The 26,012-nt window shown below is 38.7% G+C and overlaps 4 protein-coding genes across 6 annotated transcripts; 2 read left to right on the forward strand and 2 right to left on the reverse strand.

Annotated features, from left to right (window-relative positions):
* Window positions 1–3,713: 3,713 nt before the first annotated feature.
* LOC116202742 (trihelix transcription factor GTL1-like) lies at window positions 3,714–5,320 on the reverse strand. Its single transcript, XM_031534348.1, has 2 exons — window positions 5,070–5,320; window positions 3,714–4,969 (listed from the first exon to the last, which is right to left on the reverse strand). The coding sequence occupies exons 1-2, from the start codon at window positions 5,129–5,131 to the stop codon at window positions 3,931–3,933; spliced, it is 1,101 nt and encodes a 366-aa protein (XP_031390208.1). The 5' UTR covers window positions 5,132–5,320; the 3' UTR covers window positions 3,714–3,930.
* A 1,919-nt stretch (window positions 5,321–7,239) lies between these two features.
* LOC116202201 (sm-like protein LSM3B) lies at window positions 7,240–8,804 on the forward strand. Its single transcript, XM_031533639.1, has 3 exons — window positions 7,240–7,418; window positions 8,024–8,119; window positions 8,392–8,804. The coding sequence occupies exons 1-3, from the start codon at window positions 7,302–7,304 to the stop codon at window positions 8,470–8,472; spliced, it is 294 nt and encodes a 97-aa protein (XP_031389499.1). The 5' UTR covers window positions 7,240–7,301; the 3' UTR covers window positions 8,473–8,804.
* A 172-nt stretch (window positions 8,805–8,976) lies between these two features.
* Window positions 8,977–13,141, forward strand: LOC116202200 (putative pentatricopeptide repeat-containing protein At5g08490). The gene is made up of 2 exons (XM_031533638.1): window positions 8,977–12,431; window positions 12,524–13,141. The coding sequence occupies exon 1, from the start codon at window positions 9,635–9,637 to the stop codon at window positions 12,263–12,265; it is 2,631 nt and encodes an 876-aa protein (XP_031389498.1). The 5' UTR covers window positions 8,977–9,634; the 3' UTR covers window positions 12,266–12,431; window positions 12,524–13,141.
* On the reverse strand, window positions 13,117–24,512 carry LOC116202199 (exocyst complex component SEC5A-like). 3 transcript variants are annotated; one of them, XM_031533635.1, is made up of 22 exons: window positions 23,921–24,508; window positions 22,593–22,744; window positions 22,218–22,333; window positions 21,656–21,850; window positions 21,345–21,472; window positions 21,100–21,258; window positions 20,605–20,709; window positions 20,106–20,180; window positions 19,582–19,719; window positions 18,857–19,027; window positions 17,940–18,083; window positions 17,540–17,666; window positions 17,248–17,458; window positions 16,943–17,058; window positions 16,614–16,848; window positions 16,016–16,109; window positions 15,485–15,562; window positions 15,301–15,357; window positions 14,950–15,099; window positions 14,486–14,704; window positions 13,874–14,109; window positions 13,117–13,428 (listed from the first exon to the last, which is right to left on the reverse strand). In XM_031533635.1, exons 1-21 carry the CDS (start codon window positions 24,329–24,331, stop codon window positions 13,882–13,884), a joined length of 3,309 nt encoding a protein of 1,102 aa, XP_031389495.1. In that variant the 5' UTR covers window positions 24,332–24,508; the 3' UTR covers window positions 13,117–13,428; window positions 13,874–13,881. The 3 variants fall into 3 exon arrangements, with proteins under 3 accessions (XP_031389495.1, XP_031389496.1, XP_031389497.1); XM_031533636.1 differs by having other exon boundaries at window positions 22,218–22,312; window positions 23,921–24,331; XM_031533637.1 differs by lacking the exons at window positions 13,117–13,428; window positions 13,874–14,109 and having other exon boundaries at window positions 14,558–14,704; window positions 15,045–15,099; window positions 23,921–24,512.
* Window positions 24,513–26,012: the final 1,500 nt, after the last annotated feature.

Genomic DNA, 26,012 nt, shown 5'->3' on the forward strand with positions numbered 1-26,012 from the left:
TCTTTTCTTAAAGATTATGAAATCAACATTCATTAAAAAGAGTTAATAAATGAACTTTTTCTTAAAGATGACTACTCATTCCATCATTTAATGAATTTTTATATAATATAATTATCACACATTATATATTTTTTGATGTGTATCATTATATCCGGAAGTCTAATAGACAGGAACAGAGCTCATAACTTTCTTTCAGTAGGGGGCAAAATAATGAACCGCATATATTACTTCTTAAAGTGTTCATAATATAGGAGCAAAATTGGGACAACGTGGGGTGAATTGCAGGGCAATGTAAGGGAATTTTTAAAAAAAAAAAATTAGAAACGTTTTTTGGTACACAAGAATATAAAGGAATGGAATGAGTTTCACAAAGTGAAATATAATAATATTGAGAGAAAAATGATCTTCCTTTGATTGAAAATATAAATAAGGAGTGTAATTAAAAAAAAAAAGGACTCGCGAAGTAATATATCATCTTATATATATATGTTTACATATATATTTAGCTCTAGAAATTGTATTAAAATTAGTTAAAGGGGGGGGGAACTCCACGAGTCACGTGTACATTTGGTATTTAGAGTTCAAATGTTTACAGTATTTCAATTTAAGTGTTTGGTATTTTATACTCTTCATCACCGTACCGTAGGAATACTAAACACTTGAATTAAAATATTACACATTTGAACTACGGGAAGCGCTCTTCATTATAAAATCGTAGAAGTACTAAATATTTAAATTGAAATATTAAATATTTAAACCGAAATATTAATACTAAATATGTGCAGGTGACTCATATTATGTTAGATGAATCCACGAAAAAGAGATACAAATGAGGAAAGGGATAGCGAATGGTTAATATCCATTCTATTCTGTTGGTTACCCCTTCGTCCTTCGTTCCCTGCATTATGACCTTCATTCACTGTTATCTCTTACTCCCTTTTTTTTTTTCCGATAATCTAGATGGGGCCGAAGCCCAATAGACAAAATAAAAAAAACTAAGTTCTACGGAGGTGGAGCATAGAGACTCCAATAATATTGCCAAAAAGTAGCGTTTCAAGTTCCGTTAAGAGATATTGAAAGACGTGGTTCCTGATGGACAATCGAGTAGCAGTTGTAGCTGCCGATCAGTGCAACGATACTCTCTTTTATATATGCGGGGCTATTTTGTTCTCTTACTTCTTTGCATTATGACCTCTACTTTTATTTGGGGCAATTTACTGTTCTCTTACTCCCTCGCATTATTAGGGTCACTCAATTAGCCATTCAGCAAAAAAAAAGTCACTCAATCAGCCTATGACAATTGCCTTCAGTTAGGTTGGAAGTGAAGGAGGGGAAGACATATACAACGCGTGTGTATATCATTCCACTGACGGTGGATTAGTTGATAATAAAAAAGGAAATGAGATTATGTACAGGCAAAGTATGTGTACATAGATCGATATGACAAATCACGAAAATGCATGTAATAATGCATGTAATTATTTTAATTATATCATTAACTTTAATGCCACGCATTAGGTCAAATGCTTTATTATTGTTTCGCGGAGAAAAATCAGCTAAAATTCGAGTTGATATATATTATATCGTAAAAAGCACTCTCACACTTGTCGTTTAGCTCCCAACTCTATTTCTATTTTTCAAAACTTAAAAACCTAAAAATAGAAAATAACGAAATGGATTAGAAGGAATATAGTTTAGTGATACGCACGTTCTCGCTGGGTAATTTAGCGATTTTAAATTTAATTTTTATGGTGAGACTACCGGTATCATTTTATTGAAATTTTAAATTTCTTGTGCAGATTTATGAGCTTTCGTTATAATAGACTAAGAGATGACGAAATGAATTATTGTGTATACTGTATGTATGTATGTATGTATGTATGTATGTATGTCTGTATGCAGTGTATTATATTGAAGGCACAAACGTCAGATGATGAACATTGAACAACAGAGCGGACATTAATGCACTCCATCATATATGGTTTCATTTATATTCGGATACTGTCGATGAACTGTCGTGCCCCCTCACGGAAGTCAACGGAGAAATGCGTTGATAATGATTAAAAAGAAAGGCTTAAGGAGCAATGATTTGTAACTTATGCCACATCAAGCTCCCCCAAAACAGGCCGGGCTTTGGCCCCCGTAATCCACCCAAAAAGATTTTCGAAAATAGACACGTTTAGTTTATGCTAAATACATCAACATATTTATAGTCGAAATGATAGTACCCCGTTTTGGATAAGGCTCCTCGAAATCTCACAATTATAGATCGAAAAGGCGAAATATATCACCATATGTCAGCATATATTACTATTTTTATATCATCAAGCCACGTAATACATTCACAGTATCATAACAGGTTCATCGTCCCCAACTAGCAAGAGATATAGAGAATGCAATAAGTATAAAGCACCTCGAAAATGAGAATTGAATCCAACGTCTTACCTTACTGCACAACATTTTTTAGTACTATATTATTGCTTTGAAAGTTGTAGATCATTGGTCTGGGCGGGTGTGTCAAAATGATATGACGTAACTGATATAATGACATTGTTCTCGATCTAAAATTTAAGAGATTTACATTCCATTATCACTACTAAGACTCTCTATATATATTCTTTTATTATTTTTCACTTTTCCTATTTCTTCTGGATCTAAGTCCCTCGTTTGTAATGAAAAAAAAAAAGAAGGTGATACGCATAGTTTAAACCAGATTAATGATACCATGAATAAGTAATCAATGATAATAGCATACCAACACAACCTTAATTACAAGTATCTTATCAGGATGATATCACATATTTAGTTCGGATCATAAAGAATCCTGTGCCTCCAACACGAGCACCCTATCACAGGCTCAGCCGATAAAATATCCGGTGGCCTACATCGGCATGATATATTGTAGGGTAAGAGGCTGGTTCATTAAATAAATCAATAGGGTTAAATCTTCACCGATCCATGGCATGGCTTGAAGGATCTTGAGATATACGAGTTGGATCATCTATATTTTTAAACGGTATCATAAACTATGCAATGTATAGTAAATATATGTATATGTATTTATCTGCACGATTGGATATGGAGAATCTAAGGTGTCGTCCTATCATCAGTCGATTCTTATCCTTGTGAATAATGGTGCGATTGGATTAGCAATGACACACTAACCCGATCATTAGAGAGGCCACTATGCACAGAATTAGACGAATACATAATCAACGAAAAGAAAACGAAGAGAAATATACACACACACGCACACATATACATATACACGACCTTGATTGGTCGACATACACCTAATTAATTAGGGCGAATGGGTGCTACTGTTTCGATCCGACACCAAAACTCTTCCTTCTTCCCGCTTTTACCACGTGGAAACCTTATTCCGCACATGTTTGAAATAAATGTACGTTTGGATAATTATCCTTTACCCTGGCCTCCCCATTGAAACTTTATGTCATATATTAATAAAAGTTGGTTTAAAATCTAACGAAATTAAATTAGTATAAGGTCATAAACTAATACACGCCTACGCAGTGAACTAACTTAGATTTTGTAGATGTTTTATTTTTCGGTGGAGAAATGGGGCCAAGGCCGAATAGATTTTGTAGAAGTTAATTACATTCAATTAAGACATTTCTATTTTCTATATTCTTAAATAACTATTGGTTGTTTTAGGTAATGTACAGAAAATATTTATGAAATACGAAAAGATATTATCAAATCAAGCTAGTCATGTATACTATAAGAATTGAGAATTTGGGCTTTTTTGCAGCAACTGATCTGATGTCAGAACTGAAAAAGAAAATGGGCCCCCATAAGAATAATGGGCCTAACACATGATTTCGTAGGCCCATTGCTATAATTGATCACTTTTTTAGTTTATTCTTTTATACACTGTTGGCTTATTCGTCGAGGTCGCCGGTCGCCCGTTTATGGCATTTCCGTTGTTGGTTCTTCACCTTCCTCCGTGTTGTCCTCCTCTGCATGATCGGTCTCAATGCTATTCTCCCGTTCCAATCCAGTTTGTAAGACATCCTCATTGGGAGGCCATTGTCGTTCAGGTCTCACCATCAACGGTACCATAGAGTTCATGAGAGGTATCACATGGTCGCTTGTACTATATGAAACCTTCTTCTTTGTTCGGTACAGAGCGTCCAATTGATGGAAGTACGGGCATGTCTTCGAGTCCTTGGGCCGTCTCTTATTCGACTCCTTCACCTTCTTGAAATACTTGTTGATGTTCTCCCACTTCTCCTTGCACCTCTTTGAGCTCTTTTCATACCCCAACGCTCTCATGGATGCTGAAATCTCATCCCACAATGGGCCTCTGGGACCACTCTCTTGGTACTTGTCATCCAGGCCCGTCTTGATCTTGATTAGTGCTTCGACTTCAGCTTTGGGCCACCGGGAGGAGCCCGTCAGCCGACAACGAATTCCGTCGTTCCTCGCGGCTGGAGAAGGTGATGGTTCTACAGGACCATGTGGGGGCAAACTAATTTGTTCAACTTGTACTTGTCCCACTTGCAAGTTGCATTGCTTGGCTAATTTCTCCAAAAAGGACATTAATAAGCCGTCCTTGGCCGCCAAGGCGGACCGTTCCTGGGCCAATATCTCGCGTTCCTTATTGATTCTGATCATTTCTTGCATCCTCCAGGCCTCTTCCCGATCCGCTCTTTGCCGTTCTATCCTCTCGATCGCCTCCAACAGTTGCTTCTGCATTTCCTCCTGCTTCTTGATCACCTCATCCATAATCCTCCCTAAGAAGTCCTTCCACTCACGGTTCCGACTCCCAACACCCGGTCGTTCGTCCGAATACGTGGAAGAGGAGGGTACTACGGTACTGTTGTATCGAGACATGCCGGGCAAAGACCGAGTTTGTGGTTTCGGCATAGCAGTTACCAAGATGGGTCGCACATGATTTTCGAATTTCTCCTTGCATTTCTTGGCACTCCGGTTGGTGGCCATTTTCCTAATGTAGTAACATATTTAGAGAAAACTGAAGAAGAAGAAGAAGAAGAAGAAGAAGAAGAATGGATTCATTACAAAATAATTCAATTAGATAAATTTACCCGGAGACATCTTCCCACGCTGGACCTTCTGTGACACCCGAGTCGCGAAACGCCACATCCATCTCCGACCGTGTCCGTGCCCACTGCCCTCAGATGCTGCCACCCTCGGCCTCTGCCGCAGCAGCAGAGCTCGCTTGCTCAGTGGAACCTCCGTGCAGCATCACATACGGGGGGAGTGAGAACGTTCTGTGGGGAAAGAGGACTTCTCAGATGATGAATGCAATTTGATAGTTTATCTTCTCTCTATATATATACATATACACATATATTATGTAGCGGTACATATAGTGTCAATTATAGCGCATTCCAGCTTTGATTGGCTCCAAACAGAATAATTAGAGTGCTAGAAATAATTTCACCAAAAAAAAAAAAGAGTGCTAGAAATATAATCTTGTTTTAGATACGAATTTAGGTGATTTCACGTAAAAAAAAAAGTCACAGGAATAAATTATGACACAAACATTTAAAGTTGGGATTAGTCTCAATTTATACCGTGATAATACTCTTGTGATTTTAGAAGAAAAATATTATATATAGATAACTTCAGCCTCCTTATTCGCAAAAAAAAAATATTTTTAAAAATCTTTATTTATTGATTTTAGTTCAATTGATTAGTTCCAGATTTTGGATTAATAGGCCTTGGATTTCAATGGGGGAATAGGCAATAAATGAGAATTTAACTTCATTTAATATATTCCATGCTAGCTCAGTTCCAAAGGGCCAACGAACAAATTGAATTGACTATTATCTATGGGCATGGACCTTTCACATCGATTGGTACGTAATATCTCATAATAACGTTTTCATGGATTTTGGAAAAACTGATTGATAACATGATCATCTCTTCATTTCACACATTCACCTGATTTTTACTTATTATTATACAATCAATTTAACAACTTTTGTCCAATCAAAATTCATGTTGTAACATGAGATTTTAATGAATATAAATAGAAAAATATAAAATGAAAATAGAAAGTTATAAAATGAAAATCACTAATCTTGTCTTTAGTTTTCGAGTTGGATAATGATCTAACTCAATTTAATTTTGTGCAATTATTGTAAGTGTCGTCAAATATATTAATGTGCAATAATATATATATATATATATATAAATAAATGTGAAAGTAGATAATGATATGTATATATATATATATATATGAAAGTATATGAGAAATTTATTATTAATAAATTGATTATAAAAATGATGAGAAAAAAGTAATGAATTTATTATTAAATTTGTGAAAAAATAAAAATGTAATAAGATAAAAAAAATGAAATTGAATCGAGTAAGATTATTCTTCGGAAAATAAATGTAGCATGCGGTCAAAGGTTTACCTAAAAGATTGGCCTTTGCGGCCGGTAGTAAAAGTTGTTGAAGAGATAAAAGAATAACAGACAGCACGCAATCAAGTGGCGCCTGGTGGCCCAATAATTGGGTCAATTTTTTGACCAGAAAGGCCATCCCCTATTCTTTTGCTAAAATGATAATCCAACTTTCAGATTCGATATTCGATTTGACTACTTATATATACATACAGTTGTACGGCATTATTAGCTATTATAATTTATTTTATTATAGTAGACCTATGAGTCTCCCGTATAATCGAAAAAAGTATAAAAATAATAAATAAACAAATATAAAAAATTTTCACCGGAAAATATAAGAAAGTATTATCCTACCAATTGATTTTTCCCATCACAGAATTTCAATTTCGCATCATATGACAGGATGAGTTCGTGCAGAGAAAATTGAAGACTGTTCCGATATATCAATATCTCGAATTAAAGGCATATAACAATTGCATCGTACATGCTATTCGACTCTCACAGTCTATGAGCTTTGAAATGAACGAGGATCGTATCTTTGGAGCATTGCAACATCGTTCAGTTTAGTAATTTGTTCTATTTAGCTTCTTGGTACCAGAATGACTGCCCCTCCTTTGCAGCCCTTAGCCTCTTCGTCCCATCTATTTTGTTGTGGTCGATTGACATTCGTAATTGCCATTAATAAATAAAATTAGAAAAAGCGAAAAGAAAGAGGGTAGCTGAGCGGGCCCAGAGAGTTGAATGTGGGCCAATGTCGGGCCGGTCTTCCCAATATCGGGCCAGGCCCATGAGTTCCCAAAGCCCAAAATACATGAAGATATCATTAGTCTGATCAACTGAAAACCCAAATTCCCTCTCCTTTTGTCGAAGAAGCTGCGGAGTTGCAGAGAGAGAGAGAGAGAGATGGCGAGTGAAGAGGAGAGCGCGGTGAAGGAGCCGTTGGACCTCATACGGCTCAGCCTTGACGAGCGCATCTACGTCAAGCTCCGCTCCGATCGCGAGCTCCGCGGCAAGCTCCATGTACGTCCCCCCTCCGCCAGTTTTGGCACTTGTTCCATGGTCTTTGGTTTTGTTATTGATTCGCAGCATCTTCTGTCTCTCCACGCTCGGGCTTCTCTTTGATTCTTCTCTTCGCTTGGCTTTTGCTGTGGTAGAACATGTAGTTGTACTTATATCAGTTGAGCTCCAATTTGGTCGTGCTTTGCCGCGAGATGGGGCCGGGGATGGTGTATGCGCTTGTATTCTCTTGAGGATTAGGGTTTACTGCGAGTTCGGCGGTTATAGCCATTCAGTATTTTACTCAATCGCTACTGTAGAGAGTTGAAGGCGATTGACTGAGCGTCATCGTCTCCAATTAGGTCAGGTTTTAATGCGAAATGATTCTCAACTGCGTATATCCTCGAAATTGCAGTTTCGTTGTGACAATGGCAGCAGGAGACTTCAGCAGTCTGTTGTTATGCCGAATGAATGATAAGTGTAAACTTGTGGTTTTGTGTTGACGCTTGGGTTTGATTGCATACTGCAATTCTCGAGCTGATGGTCGGAGTTGATATTAGCAGTGGAAATTATTATTATCTCAGTGTACACCTGGTTATTGATCTCATCATGGAATTTTGCTGTTTCAGGCATATGATCAGCATCTGAATATGATTCTTGGTGACGTTGAGGAGGTTGTTACCACAGTGGAAATCGATGATGAAACTTACGAGGAGATAGTTCGGGTAAGTTGTAAACCGACCAACTTGGTTATATTTTTTCACTTCATCTACTATTGGCTTGGTTATTCAGGCCTACTAATTGAGTATTCGTACTTTGGTTGAGATGGCTGCATAGAACTCATGCTCACAAATCCCACGAGTTTGTCCGACTAAATATTATCCAGTGGTTACTTGTCATTTATGCGGTTGACAATATCTGCTGCATTAGATGGCAATTGATCTTTTATTCCCACTATTCAATTCTCACATGGGCCATTTTTCACTTGCCATATCAGACCACGAAGCGCACGGTTCCGTTCCTCTTTGTTCGAGGTGACGGTGTCATATTGGTGTCTCCTCCTCTAAGGACAGCGTGATCTAAGAACAGAGGCACGACCCTGAGGTTTTGGTTCACTCCAGAGGGGCCAGTTATCGTAGCAATCCCAGTTCCCTGATTTACATTCTATGCAAGCTGTACTGAATTCCCGGTGTTCCTCACCACTGTTTTGTTTTAGTAATGGTATGGTGTGGAGCCATCTTGCTACTCTCCGTGTAATCAGTAGAATTGTTTTCTTCCATTTTTTACAAGTCGGAAGCTCCTGTCAAACTGCTGTCCGCTTAAGTTTCACCTGCTGTGATTCTTATTACTACGATGAAACTTCATGTTGGGCTTCCTGATTTGGCGTCTGAAAAGGATACAGTTGGAGAATCGGTCCGATCTCAGATCTTTTATCTCAACTGTTTCAACAGTTTTCCTATCTTCGGTCGGTTAACGTGAGTCTGTTTGATCTTAACACAATCCAGGCACAGACTGTGCAGTGGTTGCCATTCGCTGGATAAAGTACATTTAGTAAGTGCGGATTGTATCTCTCTCGGAGAGGTTCCGACTACAAGAACTAACATGCTCCTCTTGACCGAGGGATGGAGATAAGGAAGGTTCAAATGATTTCTTTTGAATGGTGATTTACCCCTGGTATCGTTCCGTACAGAGTCTGAATTCCAAATGTTGAGTGACGCCAAAGTAAGCTCTGGCATTGTAGTTTGGAGTCACTTGAACCCTAAGCAATGGTCTGAGACTGCCGGTAGCCATTACGAAAGAGATCTGAATTCCTTAGAACAGAGAGAAAGAAAGATACTGGAGCACGCTCGGTATTGCAGTTTGAAGCCACTCGGAAGTAACGATTCGAGATCGACCGGTAGCCTTATAGTGAGGATTGAGGGAGAGGGAGATGGCAAGGGAAGAACAGGTCCGGTTGGCTTGGCGCCATATTTCCTTGTACTGAACGTTAACTTGACTTCACTCTCTCTCTCTCCACCTTCTCTCTAGATGTTCCTCTTTGCTTCTCTGAACTGACCTGCTGTAACAAAAACAAGAAACCAAATTGTCCTGTCTCCAAGAAAAGTATGCAAAGCCGACCTCTAGATTTCGAAGGGGATGAGATATTAACCATCTATATGGAATTCGACCATGCTTGGAAACTGTTTGTTAAAATGCCTCTCTAGTATGCCTGGGGCAGCGTAACAAGCGGTTCACAGGATATGCTCGAGCCAAATTTCAGAGCATGGGGTGCCATGATCACTGAGTACTGTATGAGCTCCCGACACCGGGAAGGAGTGTCCCTGTTCGTTCAGAAGACAAGATCCCATATCGGTTTCAAACCCAGTACTCTAGTCATTGCTGCTGTTATTAAATCCTGCTCGGCCCTTTCGGCAACTGAGCTGGGAAAGGCCCTTCATGGCAATGTGTTGAAACAAGGCCATCTTTCGTGCCTCTGTATATCGAAGGCAATACTGAACATGTACGCCAAGTCAGGAGCTCTCGGTGATTGCCAGAAGCTGTTCAGCGAGCTGGGCAGCTGCGATACAGTAATCTGGAATATTGTCTTATCTGGGTTTGCAAGTTCAAGGAGCTATGATACTGAAGTGATGAGATTGTTCAAAGGAATGCTTGTCCCATTACAACCTCGGCCGAGCTCTATTACCTTATCCGTTGTTCTTCCTGTGTGTGCTCGTTTGGGTGATTTAGATGCAGGGAAGTCTCTTCATTCTCTTGCTCTTAAGTCCGGACTGGACACACAAACCCTTGTGGGAAATGCTTTGATATCACTCTATGCAAAATGTGGGCAAGCGAAGGCTGATGCATATGCCGTGTTTGCTGGTTTAGATGAGAAAGATGTGGTTTCGTGGAATGCGATGATTGCTGGATTTGCTGAGAACAGGTTGACGTCCGATGCATTCAGGACATTCAGCTGGATGCTGAAAGGGCCGATAGAGCCAAATTATGCAACGATCGCCACTATTTTTCCTGTCTGTGCTTCTCTAGATGAGACTGCAGCTCTTTGCTTTGGGAAAGAGATTCATGCATTTGTGCTCAAAAGAGCGCATTTGTCCGGTGATGTTTCTGTATGCAATGCCCTTCTGACCTTCTACTTAAGGACTGGCCAGATGCAAGTGGTAGAGTCCTTATTTAGGAGGATGGAATCAAGGGATTTGGTTACTTGGAATTCTGTAATTGCAGGTTGTGCCTCAAATGGTTGGTGGTCAAAAGCTCTGATGCTGTTTTGGGAATTGCTCGCAGTTGCTACAGTTGCTCCTGATTCGGTCACTGTCGTTAGTGTTCTCCCTGCTTGTGCTCTTTTAAATAAATTAGAAATGGGAAAACAGATCCATGGATACGTAGTCCGACGTCCGTCCCTTGACAAGGATATAGCAGTCGGAAATGCCTTGTTGAATTTCTATGCAAAATGCAATGAGACAGAGGCAGCATATCGCGCATTCTTAGTGATTCCAGAGAGAGATCTGATATCTTGGAACTCCATGCTTGATGCCTTCGTGAACACAAGGTATCATTCGAAGTTTCCACACCTGTTGGCCTGGATGCTGAGTGAAGGATTAAAACCGGATGGTATTACTATTTTGACACTGATCAATTTTTGTATATCTATTTCAAGACTAGTGATGGTAAAAGAAGTTCACTGCTATTCAATCAAGGCTGCTCATATACTCGGTGATAGAGAGCCCACAGTAGGAAACGCCATACTTGATGCATACGCCAAATGCGGTGATATGGATAGTGCACTGAAGATCTTTCAGAGTTTATCGGAGAACAGAAATCTAGTGACATGCAACTCGATCATATCTGGTTATGTGGATAGCGGATCACATGATGATGCATACAGGATATTCAGTCAAATGCGCGAAAGGGATATTACCACTTGGAACTTAATGATTCGAGTTTATGCTGAGAACAGCTGCTTGAATGAAGCCCTCAGTATCTTTCACGATTTTCAAGCTCGAGGAATGAAACCTGACGAGGTAACCATCATGAGTCTCCTTCCTGTTTGTGCGCGAATGGCATCAGTCCATTTTTTGAGGCAATGCCATGGCTATTTGGTTAGGAATTGTTTTGAGGATGTTAGGATGAAAGGAGCCATTTTAGATGTGTATTCAAAATGCGGCAGCATCTGGTATGCTTACAAGCTCTTCCAGTCGAACACGAGTAAGGATCTTTTCATGTGCACGGCGATGATTGGTGGCTTTGCAATGCACGGCATGGGAGAAGAAGCCCTTGAAGTTTTCTATGATATGATCGGTTCTGGTGTCAAACCTGATCATATCATCTTCACCTCTATGCTATCCGCGTGCAGTCACGGTGGCCTTATCAATGAAGGATTGGAGATATTTTACTCAATTGAGAAAGTTCATGGCATGAAGCCGACTATGGAGCAGTATGCTTGTGTGGTGGATCTCCTCGCTCGAGGAGGCCAATTAAACGAGGCTTACACCTTTGTGACTAAAATGCCTGTTAAACCGACTGCTAACATCTGGGGAACTCTCCTAGGTGCTTGCAGGAACCATCATGAGGTGGAATTGGGCCGAGTTGTGGGGATCCATCTCTTCGAGACTGAAACTAATGACATAGGGAACTATGTCGTGCTGTCAAACTTATATGCAGCAGACGAGAGGTGGGACGAGGTTTTGGAGACGAGGAAGCTGATGAAGAGTAGGGATCTCAAGAAACCAGCAGGGTGCAGCTGGATTGAGGTGGAGAGGCGGGAGAATGTTTTCATAGCAGGGGACACTTCACATCCTGAGAGAAGCATGATTTACAGCATATTAATGGCTATCGATCGGCAAATCAAAGAGAAACTAGCTTATTTTGCGGACTGAATCCGCATTAATTTTACTCGGGCTGAGTTCCTGAGAGTCCCAGTTCAGCCGTTGCCTTCATTAGGTGCACGAATGCAATTTTCTTTCGGGGTGAATTTGCGTGAGGAAGATTTGAGTCTCTTCTTGTACAAGCAGCTCGTACATGAGTTCGCTCTATTTGGCAAAGGTACAGGACGGTGCTTCTACTGCTTTTATTTTTCGGTATGCAATCGATTAATCTATGATATCGGAGTATCATGTTTGCTGATCTTCCATTAGGGTATATATCATGTTGTCCTTGGAGAGTGCCTGAGGCCCCGAGGATGATGGGAACTGCAAGAGATCCCGATGAGAATAATGAGGAGATTGCATGGGCACATACCTCGTCCTTTCTGACCTGTTCGGATGCTCCTCGACCCGGGCAAGATCCATTCAAAGCATTTATAAGCTTATTTATCAGGTACTTGACATACAATCATTTGGATATGGACTGTCTTTGCTTTGCTTCAGAGGGAATGAGGCCGCATCTAATATCGGGAAATAGAATTTCATTTGAGAAAACGTGCTTAGAGGAAGTTCTTCGACGAGGTTTACCCCGCATCAGGATGAGCCCTAAACCGAAACATGAGCTCAAGTAGGTTTCTGTTATTCTTGACTAGGAAACTGCTTGTACGAACACAGATTTCAATTTGTGCTTCTTTCCATTGTACATAGCTGCAGGAGTTAGACCCAAAAATGGCATCGAGGCTACAAGCTATATAGCTGTTGAGCCAGAACTGTTAGCAGAGTATACAAAGTCGTAGTATTGATTTGGGAAGATTATCTATATACTCAGTATGATGAACTTACGTGAGACATAACACCGATCCGATATCTTAATAAAATGATATTCCTGCCTGTTGGACATCGGAGAGATTTTATGGAAGTACAACGATGTCATTCTATTTGCATACTTTACAAGTTCACCAGAAGGAAAACAGGAAAAGGAATCATATTCACAAATCATATAATTACCAAGTAAAGAATATGAAACTTTTCAGGACATCAATCAACTCGTACAACAAAAACTCAATCGATCCAAGTCAAAACCAAGAAAGCATAGCTACAAACTGAAGGCCATCCAAAATCGATAAGAGCGAACCTCCTCAGCCTCAGCATACTGCGTATTGTCAACCCCGTGCATCCTGAAAATTGAGGCAACTCAATTAAAACCTGTCCCTTGGACAAACAAGTTGTATAACTAATGTTGATATAACACAATTTTCCTCTTTTCTGTATGCAGAGGCAACTGATGAGAGAGAGTAATAAAATTAATGTCGAGTATGGCATGGTTTCCATCGATGAAAAATGTGAATGAATAGCTGAAATGCATACATACAAGTCCACCTGATTTGAAATCAAATACATTCATATAGAAAAAGGTGTCTCGTTAAAGTTTGAGAGCATGCTCGTATAAATCCACCAAGGTAATTTATTTAGTATTCTTTAATGACTGATTTGGACTATAAAACTAGGAAGCTCAGTTCTTTCCCTTTCACCTGAGAGTACGAATCTGAATCTACTATTAGCTCTAATATAGGAAGTCCGCAAAGGTACCAATATTGGAAGCATAAAAGATAATTCAAGAACCTGGAACTTCATCTTCGCCTGTGCCGTGAGAAACTCGGTGAAGCAGAAGCCTGCGAGCCTCTGAAATTCCTGCTGGGGGAATCCATGGATGCTCCACTCCTGAAGGACATGTGAGCAGGCTTAGCACGTTCTGGCATTGTGTCGAATGGAGTTGACTCCACAAAGCATGCCGTGTTGATACGAGTTCTCTCAAGCTCTGACTGAAGCAACTCGGAGCTATATTGCTGGGCAAAAGCCTGGTACATAGGACAAACACAAGTCGTATCATCACGAATTGAATTTTTAGAAAGTAATGGAAAGATAAAAATTTCAGGATAAGTAAATTATATGGTCACTCAGGGTAAGTGTATCGTGAGAACTCTCTCAGCAAAGCTAGCTTAGAAATAGGAAGTAAATCAATGATTAATGCCTAACATGTTTTCGAGCTGCATTACATTCTATAATATTTTCCTCGTTCAACAATCTGATAATCAAGTGAGCATACACCTTAACATGCAATATCTTGAATTTGGCAAGCTCAAATGAATTAATATTGCCGCATCTAAGCTCTATTAAAAGACGAATGAAAGTAAAACCAATACTACAAATTACCAGAAAAGAGAGGTTTCTTACTATTAGGTCATCGGGTGACACACTCATCCCTCCTTGCTGTCTTTCATCAGCAAGAGCCTCTTCACTCCCACGAGTTGCACGGCGAGCATGTCCAGGATTCTCAACGGCCTCAGTCACACCCTCTGTGGCTTTCTCCAGCAGCACCCCTTGCAGTGACTTCAAGGACTCCCTTGCCTCACTCGTAAAATATGGTTTCAGTATGATCTCAAAATACTCGAGCTGCATTATATCATATGGGAGAACAGGTTACAGTAGGATCAGCAAAGTACGATGTTTGCGAGAGACTTTCACCAACTCTTAATTTTTTCAAGAACACATACTGCTTGTTCTGATGGAAATTTACCGGACTGCTTCACTAACAATATTCTCAAGTAACAGGAGAGCAGCATCCACTGCATGTAAATTACAACTAGACTTTTTTCGAAATTTTACTTTTTCCCCTCATTTTGAGATTTACAGCATACCTCGAGCATGAGCTGACAAAAACCATTCGCATCAAGTGCCCTTAGATCTTTACTTTTGTTCTCATGGAAAAGACTGAGGAATGTATCAATCAGACCTTCTACGAGAATGCCGAGCGTCTTATCCAATAGAGGCTTAGCCCCAGCAAAAACCTGTCACAGTGAAGGGTAGAAATCATGTAATGTTTCCTCGCAAGTCAATAAATTATTCACCCATTGTACAAAGTTATTTTGATGCATCATTGTAATTTAACATGAAATCAACATCACATAGCTAAGCAAATCAGTCAAGAAATTAGCCAGTAGAAATTTATAAGGTGGAATAAACATCGCGATGCAGTATGAAGAACTTGCCTCAGCATGAACAGCCACTAGAGAATGCAATAATTCCACAGCTGCATCTCGCACGCCCTACATGGTCCCAAATATTAGGTTCAAGTGAGAGAATTTCACTAAAAAGAATCATAAAAAATGAAAAGAAAAAAAAGAGAAGGAAAAAAAGTCTATAACTGCTAAAAATTTGACACAAGTTTACTACCTTGACTGCAGGAGCAGATCCCCACTGTACTCCAGAATCCAGCAGATAGTTAACAGCAGCTGTCCTAATTAGGTTGGCCTGAAGAACGAACTAAGTTAATGGGATGACTGATCCAAAAATCAGAATCAGGAAATTTCCCAATGTGTGGCGGTAGAAAATCTAGAAAATCTCCTCTCTTCACAAATACATAAAAGTGCCATGCATAAGACATGTCCATACCAAGATCATAAAACGGATGAAGACCAAATAGAGTATAAGCATCTGAAATAACCAGATTTTGAGCTTTCCCCTTTTAAAAAAGTAGTGTTTATTAACCTGGTGAGCGATCAATGCCTCATTGCTTCCATCAAAGATTTTGATCTTTTCAATGAATTTGACGTGAGTTGCCAAAACAAAAAAATATTTTACCACACTTCACTACTTATTTGTCTATCTACATGACCAGCCAAACTCATGAAGCAATCTCTTCAGGCCATCTGTTAGCCAGTCATTTCCAGTAGAAAATGCTGAAAATTTATTATGAACCTGTACCTTTGCAATAGTATAGTGTTCAAGAACCTTCTCTTCAAGCCCAGAGAAACACATGACTAAGTCCTGTATGTCACTGTCTCCTTCATCTTTTGTCCTGGAGGATGAATGATAACTATGAAATTAAAGAGCAGTTGGAAAAAAATGATTGCAAAAGTTGCCAAAAGGATCCATAAAAATTACTTGTAAAACAACCATCTCTATTAAAAGAAATAGGCAGATTTTCAAGCGAATTCTAACATAATAATCATTCTTAACCAAGTTATCTGTCCACAAACATTCTGTGCACTAGTTGTCACTGTTTCCATCCTTCAGAAATATATCCATAAGATGAAGACACAATCAGGTTTAGCGAAACACTGACAATTGGTCAAGGAAAAGCATGAGACATATGAATAGTGGTTATCAGATATTATATTTTGACTCGAGAAAATTAAATTCTGATGTGATCCTTCAGTTAACAATTATTGCGCAACTGATCCATGCCCTATCTACACAGCTACTTTTACCCAGTATAGGAGCTCGCACTCATAGCTGATGCAAGTTGCAGGAAAACAAAATTAAAGATCATCAATTATTCTTCCAAGTAGGAAATACGTACCCAGATTGTTGCCAGATGTGATTGAATCTCTGATATAACTCATGAGAAAGTTCGTCTTTGCAATATCCAATATTACTTAGGACTATCAACAACTGCTGATGGGGATCCGCAATATTTCCAGGAAGCTCAGCTGATAATTTTTCTTCTGGCTCATATGCATATCCATTTTGCAAGTATAAGTTTTCTTTTCCGGATTTGCTTTGGGTAAGCTCACTTCCAATACGCTCTAAATAACCTGATAAGTAAATGCAGGATGAAAATGTTGAAAATTGACCCGAAAGTTCGAGAACCACAAATGAGTAATTTACATGGGGACAAGCCCATCTTACCTGCAAAATCCAGGAAGCAATTCAAAAATGCAAGTCTAACAGATTCTTGAATTTCTCGAAGTTGCACAAACATATCTTCTGACCGCTGTGCCTCAACCTTTATTGATTGAATCATTCTGTAAAGTAAATAGCAGTAAAGTTATGGGCCATTCTTCTTAACAAACTTATGTAGGCCGATCCAGAGAAATAGATCCACCTATTTATTTTAACCTGGAAGGTAAACACGAAGGGACAATATGGTTTTCAAAAAGACTTTGTAGAAGCAAGTGCTGTAAGGGGTGCAAAGTAGAGCATGAAGGACTTACGAACTAATTTGATCCATCGCTGACACTATAACTGAATGGAACACCAAGGGCATATATGAAATTGAGTATGGTGACTTATTCCGTTCAAGTATAGACACGGGCACCCACGTTTCTTCCTTAGATAACTCCTCGGTTGTTGATCTCATCCATGAGCACAGCCTTAGTATATAAATCTTAGTCACCTCAGACTGAAGTATGCGCAGTGCTGAAACTGTCAGACCAGTACAGAGGGAAAAAAGTTAGAAAACTTCAGATTAAACGCGGAACTGCAAGTTCAAGTCAGTTTAATGACCTGCAACAGATGGAGCTGATTCTTTTACTTCAAAAGCTTGACATGCTTTAGATATTTCCTTTATGCAATCATTCATGTAGGGTCGCAGAATATTAGATTCTTCAAGATCCCGAAACGTACTGTGCACCTGCAACAGGTGCAAGTTCCATTAATGCCGTTTGCCAGACCAAGAGACTAAAGATACCAAGGAATGCAGCCAAATTTTCTTAGCCTGGCTAAAACCAGAGGTTGGGATGCTCAAATAAGTCAGCGAGAAGCATATAAAGGTCAACTGGAGTGGGACAAAAGAAATTAGATTATAGAGGCTTTAAGAAATGAAAAATGTTCCCACAAAAAAGAATCAAAACTACTATCACAGCCACAGAGAACTTCATCAATCAGGAAACTATGGAATGCAAACCTTAGCTTCATATGCAGATAGGGTTTGACGTATCATGCTTGCAACTTCATCAAGCGAATGGCTAGAGTACTTCCCTTCTCCAATCTTTTCTTCACTTTTACTAGCTGGGTTGTTAATGTTTGTTTCAGCCGAAACTTGGGAAGACTGCAAATAAAGAACAGCACTAAATTGATTATTATAGGTATTCAGAGGGCATAACTGTTTTTATAAATAGAGGACACAGAAAATTGGGAGGTTCTCTGGAGAGAGGACTATCAGAACAACAGATAAAGCCAAGGTAACATCTTACGGCGCCGCATTCTAATCTATTTTAGATCTAACTACTGATTATAAAACTTGTTCCACAACCAGCTGCAAAATTGCTGGATACAGGACAATAAATATGAAATGATAGTGCAAACCTCGGTGCTTTACGAGATAATTCTAGGTTACTATGGACTTGCCTAAGTGGGATAGAAAGTTCTACTTCTTCTTGAACTTCTTTTTTTCATGAGAAGAAAGGATGTGAAAGAAGATAGAAGGATCTAGAAGACGCAAGGTTACAATGAACATATGGCAGCTTCAAGCATAATCTAATAGTAGATCTAGTGAATAAATGCAGAGTATTGAAAAGCATATCCTTTGGTGAGAGAAATATGCGGCCTTTTGATTTAGCAAGTGTTCTATGTAAAGAGTTATATTAAAGAATTCAGATCTTTATGATTATCTTTTTCAAATACAAAAAAGAGAGTAAGTTGGAACTCAAAATGATTCATTATGCAGGCGACAGTGGCATGCAAGAGCAACTGTAGTCATCCTGGAGAAATGCAAACTACTGATCAATGCCCATGGATATAAACTAAATATAGCATGGATTTGATAACGAGTTAACAACTCATATATATATGTAAAAAATAACCATACAATGGTAGGAATACCTTAGCGAATTTCCCACTGAAAACAGAAAGTGCTACTTTCCAGAAAGCTGGTATGTGACTGACAATTACAGCAGTTAGCCGACGGATGTACTTCCCTCTGAGAGCATCAACTTCTTCACCAGCTAATTCTGTTGGTTGTGAATCTACTGACAGATGAGAGATTCCATCTGGCTGAGAGTAAAGCACTAAATCAAATCAATGTAGTAATGATATGATGATTGATAATCATTTATTACTTCACAATTGTTCCACACACTGGAAGGAGAACCCTGTTTCTTTTGCTGATGGCAGTATTTCAAGGCTATAAAAGAAATGCTTTACAGGAAAGGTCGTTCAGAAAGGATAAAAGATTTTAATGGTTCTTAAGCTTGAAAATCCAGAGACTGTTATCAAGAAGTTAGTTTATAAATCGAATTCATAAAAATTATGAGTTTATCACCAGTTTATTCGGTTTAATTGAAATTACATCACTGTGAAATGTCCTTATGTGAGTCCTCACTCCTCCCTGACTCACAAAATTGACAATAGAAAAAACAAAAAATATCAAAAGGTGTGTCGGTATTCAAGAATGGTATAATATTATTTGTACGTTAGAATCTTAACGAGTTGGAAATTAAATGGTCTTAAATTTTCCAGCTCCTGAGAATAGGAAGTTGTTTGGAAACTAATATCAGACAGTTTCCCAGACCAATCATATTGTCAGAAGAGGTTTCTCTCGAGCTTACAAATTGATTCAAATCTTGCTGAATATGCCTCCACTTGGCCTCTAATAGAGCCTTCTCACGTAACTCAATTTGTAGATTCTCCATCCTCGCTTCATGGTCCAGGGTGCATTTCTCAAGCAAACCTCGAATTCTTTGATTCTACAATGCAGATAGATTAGTCAGGAGAAAGAACTAGCAAGTTCTTTAAAATTAACTCCAACGAAATATTTCATATATATTCTAAATAAATACAGCGTCTACACTGCAGCCATTGTTCATGATTTGCGTATTTGAACTAATATTGATGAAAACTCAATCATACATCTCTAAGTCTGGTACATATTCTCAGCTTGCAGGAAAAGAATTCTGCTTAGAAATAATAGAGGACCACCTAGAGATTTGATAAGCCAAAGAGAGGGATCTTTTTTCTGCTCCCATTTATCCTTTTTCAAGTGGAAAAGGAGGAACCCTGTTTATTGTATGTCAAAGACATATAAAACGTACACCAAAATAGAAAGACATTTTTTCCTCCTGGTTAGCATTACCTGAATGCTCAAGTAATGCCAGACAGGATCAGTCTCTGGCTCCAGTTCCAACAATAACCTCACGGTGTTTTCGAGCTGCATAATCGATTTAAATTATTTCAGCTGCTAGAAGATCAGGTAGTACAGGGGGGAAATATTAATGGACAAATAAATAAACAGCAGATCAATTATATATATTTATTTAATTAAAAAAAAAGCACATCAGCTGAACATGCTAAACTGATCGGCTTAAAACCTTTTATCACTCTCATAAATACAAAGCAAAAGGTTCCCAACATAAAAACTGACAGCCTCTTCTTTTGCACCTAGAGGGAAAATCCCAATGGCAAAATGAGGAAAATTAAATTATCTAAATGCACTAGATACCTTTATCAGGTTGTCATCTGAATGCGACCACAAAAATCACTCAACAAAATATCAGTTTTTAAAAGTAGTGGATCCTCTTAGCACATCCATTCGTGTACATTCCCATGATTGGCTCGTGTATTGGTAAACTTACTACTGTCAAGTCTATATTAGGATCTTCCATAGACTTGTAAAGAGTGCCTTTAAACTCATGCATCACTTTCTCCACCTCTTCAAGGACACGTTTCAGTATACCCACCTACAAGGAAAAATAAATACTTTTAACTGCCTCTACAAGAACCATCCATATAATGCAAGCAATTATTGTCATCAGCACAGCTCTAGATTACTTTCATGTAAGATATACCAAGAGATAAACTTCATACATGCAGAAGGCATCACCAATTATTTGTAGAAAGAATCGTTCTATATCCTGCTGATAATAAAGGTTGCAAGCAAAGCTTCTATAAAACACAGTTCCCACCTTTGACATGAATCACTCAACTCTACGCTTGAAATTGAAGAAGGATTTATAACTCAATCAAGAAGAAATATTATGGAAATGACAAGGTAACTAAATCCTCCGAAGCAGATGCCACTCTCAAATTATAGCAGGACAAAATCCCCTTAATGAGGAAAGTACTCATACATGGGATGGGAGAGCTATTGACTTGGCTTTCTTGTACTCCCTAACTGCTAAGTCGTATTCGCCCTTACTAATGCTCCCACGTATTGTACTGGGCAAATTGAATAGCGTACGGAATCTCTGGAGCATTCCTTGGACGGACCTGATCTTCTCGGCTTGAGCCTAAAGAGCAATGGGGAAAAGCAGTTGATCCAGCTAAGTTCAGAACATATACAAAGATATGAGGTACTAAAATCAATTCCTTCTACCTGTCTCTCAAAAAGAGGTTCAAAGGCTCGACTAGCCAATGAATTTACTCCCTGAATACACTTTTGCAAGTGAGTAGTCCCGGTACCTTCGGGATCTTCTTCAATTCGTCTCAGCTTTGACTCAATATCTGGAGGAAAAGAGGGAAAGAAAGAAAAAAGAAAAGAGAGAGAGAGAGAAACTCCCCTTATCATCTTGATGAAGCCAGAAAAGGTTGCAATTATAACCAATTAACTATCTTTTTTATTTTAAAACTACAAATCAAGAAGGTAGTAAGGTACTGAGTAGCAATTTAAATATGGAGATAGCATACCATCAATTGTGGTCTTGCACGAGACAAAGCAGTCAAAATTATCCTTGACCAACTGTTTCCTCTGCTGAGTTCGTCCTTTAAAATCAGTTTTCAGTGCAAGAGAACCAGCTTCAAGGTCTGCCGCACTTGTACTTTGGTGTACCCGTGAGAGGAACAGCTTCGCATCAAATTTTTCAGAGAAATACATCAATTTCTCTGCAATGATTCACATAAACAAAACGTCGGATAAGAAAACAACCAAAGAAGTAGTTACTGGGGCTAGACATAGCACTGCGCAAAGGACCAGAGGTCACGCTCATCCTATGATGGCAAGAAAGATCATTGACCATCCTTTCATATATTGGAAACATAGACAAGAAATAGGAGGCTAGTCTTCCCAGCCCAATGGGATCCCTGGACGTCACAAGAGAGGAGGCCAAAGAACCTGCAGGGACACAATTTCTGAACACACTGAAAATTCGGAGCAAGGCCCGAACTTGAACAAAATAAGACTTCCCTCAGTCAAACCGACCACAGCCATCAAAATAATTGGACATACATATAGGAGGAGCAAAAGGTATACCATGAAGACTACCATCCAATTGGTCCTTGTTGCGGTTTGTTGGAGAGCTTTCTGAGGATTCAGTGATCAATCTTAAGGATCTCTGGTCTATTATCCTGTCAGTACAATTAAATTGTCTATTATCCTGTCAGTACAATTAAATTTAAGATTTGAGAGGTTAGTACGAGGTCATCACAATTTTTTTCTAGTTATTTTTAAGTATTCTAGACTAACCTATATAGGAGGTATAAAACGCAATATCAGCTCACGAATATGCAATATGCTGGGGGTAAATTTATTGTAGGATTAACGACAACTGCTATAGCATGGACAAAGCATTAGCCTGAATAATGGTAGAACCAACATGCACAATCTAAGAAAGAATAATAACTTTACCCCAAGCCCAGTGGATCAATACACTCCATTCCGCGAGGAAAGGATGTCAGATTGTTTAGCCCCTTTCGACCCATTGCTGATGCAGTCTTTTCCAACTTTTGTACTGCAGGGGCTGTCCTCGTTTCTCTCATCTCACGGACCCTGCGAGCAAGCTATGACAAGAGAACTTCATAAGCACCCATTTCACCAGAACAAATCCTATGATGATTAATCTGCATTATACATAATATATCCTTTAGAATTATAAATGTGAAATTGTGTATGCACAAATCTTCAGCAATGGGGCTCTGTGGGAGCCAAGGGTAAAGCCAAAAAACTCAATAATGGATGGACATATTTGGTATAGTAGAGCATAATGAGTTCTCCACAAGCGGACATCAAACTAAACTTAGCCGGATAAGTTACATAAATTCGAGGACAATTTCAAGATAGTGTGGACAGGGTTCTAGCACCCTTATCCCTGCTCTAGAAGTTATATCTCAGTAGAATAAAATTGCCTGAATAAAAGCACGATTGCCTTTGGAATTTGCAGGCACCACTCACATGCCTTGCGGACACTTGCAGCCCAATTGCCAGCAGAATACACGAAAGGCAAATCAAAACAAATAAAGCCTCAACAACACCACCATACATGTAAAAATTAATGCACTTCAAACAAATAAGCGGCCCAACAGTAAAAATATAAAAACACTAATCTCAGAAACAAATGCCAAACTCACATGCGCCAATATTTCCCTAGAGCTGACAATGTGATAAAAAACAGAGCCAACAAGAACCAGCCAGCCAGACATCACAAATAGAAGACCGAAATCTAACAGGATGAAAGTAAGTTCCCCATAAATAAACACATTTAATAAGTCTGATCTCATCCAACGAAATCAGTGAAGATTTGCCAGACTAGGCAGTAATGGGTATTAAAACAAGATTTCAACATGCTAACACTAAATCGACCCAGGTGCCAATCCCGCGACTTTAAAAGAAAAATATCTTTAAACCCACAAGATAGTATTGGGAAAGCCATTGGGTGCACAATGCTGCAAATAGGCTGCCATAATATTCACTTCGTTCTCAAGTAAATCACTAAATCAACTCTGATGATGTGTGGAGATTTTAATGAAGCAGTATTATGAAGCTCTAAAGTGATAAGCTAAAGCAAACAATCATCGTACCGAAATACAGAATGTATAAGGCAGAGTCATGGTACGTGAATAAGAATTGTAGTCTGCAATGGCTGAAAGTAAGTCACCCAACGGAGATGAAACAATTGGCAGCTCAAGCCCGAATTACAAGTTGAAAAAATGAAAGATTTTTATCCCAAGGCAGCATACCTCAGACTCGTCCACGTGCTTCCAGAAAGCAGGCTCCCCACCCTCCCAAGCTCTATCATCCTCTTTCGGACCTCTCGCAGCACCGCCGGCTCTGCTAGTCTTCTGCGAGTACTTGCTCGAGTCCTCGTCCCCGCTGGAGATGCTCAGCATCTCCACCTCCGAATCGTCGTCGTCGTCCATTACTCTGCTGTTCCTGTTCCCGGCCTTACCTCTGTTCCCCGCGCCCGAGCTGGAATTGTAGCTGCTTGCTTTGCTCGCAGGCTTCTGCTGGGGCGGCTGGACGTAATTCGCCACCGGCTTACGGCCGGCGGCGGCGGAGGGCTTCTGGTAGCTGAGATCCCGATTGGCCTGCTCCTTCAGGGCGATCTGGAGGAGCTCATCCTCGTCGAGGTCATCGCTGTCAGAAGACATTTCTACGGAGGTTCGTGATCAGGGTTTCAAAGCGTGTGGATCTGAGAAATTCACGAGGGAGAAATCGCCATTAGAGGTCTGAGCTGAGTGATTGATTGTCGCAGAAGAAGGGAGGAGAAAATTGAGAATAGTCTCTTGGGAGAAGGAAGGAGGAGAGTTTGTGCTCCCCTGTGACGCGCACACATAGGTTCGAGTACGAGCATCCACTGTGTCACGCCACGCGTTTTTGAAGTGCAGCCCAAACCTTTTTTTTTTTGGGTGGAAAGTGCAGCCCAAACATATCTAGTGGAAAAGCCGTGCATTGCAAGCGAATGCCACAAATAAAATTTTTTAAGGCATTATTAATTCAATTCCATTCTAACTATATATATATATATATATATTTTGATTGTAACAATAAGGTGGAGTGAGAAGATAAAAAAGTAATGATTGTATTATTAAATTATGAAAATAAATGAGAAAAAATATTGAATAATTGAGAGAAAGTAATGATTGTGTTGTTGAATTGTGGAAAAAAATAATAAATAATTGAGAAAATTTAGTATTAAAAATTGAATTGAACGATAAAGATAACAAATTGAAAAAAAATAAAAGTAATAATTGTATCGTTGAATTAATTGTGTAGTTGAATTAAAGTGGAATAGAATAAAAAAAATTATTCCAAAACCAAACGAAACCTTAATTATTTTTGTGGAGAGAAAATTTATAAATATATATATATACAATAATTAAAAATTTATTAGAAAAATTTAGATATTATAAATTATAAGAGTAGACAATTAAATGAATAAAACACATCTATAAATATAAATTACTGTGGCACCTAAATATTCATGTAAATATGTGGAAAAAAATAATTTAATTAAAATATGTAAGCAGATATATTAATAAAAAAAAATTCTAATGCAAATATGTGAAAAATAAATTAAATGTAATTATGTGAGCAACTATATCAATAAAAAGAAAATGATAAACTCTCCGAGTAAAATATCAAGCAAAAGTGCACACATCTTTGTAAATGGAATATAATGCTACAGGTTTCGATGTAAACGGCATCTATATATATAATATATCATTGCCAATATACAATGTAAGTCTGTACGTGAGCGGCCAGTTATATATTCAACTATATATGTGTTCCTATAATGTATCAAACTGTACATATAGTTGTCAATATAAAAATTACACTATATAATTCCTCGGATCAAAGCATATATGTATGTATCTGTTGTCATCAACCGCCAATATCTATATTCCATTATATATTTCACCATCATTTCAAATATTCTACAGTATATTTATTGTATATCAAATGTGTCATAAAGTGTAATAGTTCCATTTCGCGACAGCACTTATAATGAGATGATATATATGGCTTCACGATACTTTATCATTGGAGATGATTGCATGCGATGCGAGAGACTTTTTTTTTTTAACACAGATATTGATTATTGTTGCGCCCCAAGATGTTTGCTCCCAATCACATTCTGCGCCTTAAATTTGGTGCCTTTAGTTTCAGAGTTAAAGTAATTTTGATTTTGATTTTAATTGTGAAAAAAGACAAATGAGATATAATTATAAATTTGACTTGGGAAACGTGTATTTTTGTTGTGTAGTGTGTTGAGTTAAAGTTAAAGTTAAAATTTTTGACTTGAGAAATGTATGTTTTTGTTATGTAGTG

The sequence above is a fragment of the Punica granatum genome, chromosome 4 (assembly GCF_007655135.1).
Source record: "Punica granatum isolate Tunisia-2019 chromosome 4, ASM765513v2, whole genome shotgun sequence".
NCBI lineage: Eukaryota > Viridiplantae > Streptophyta > Magnoliopsida > Myrtales > Lythraceae > Punica > Punica granatum.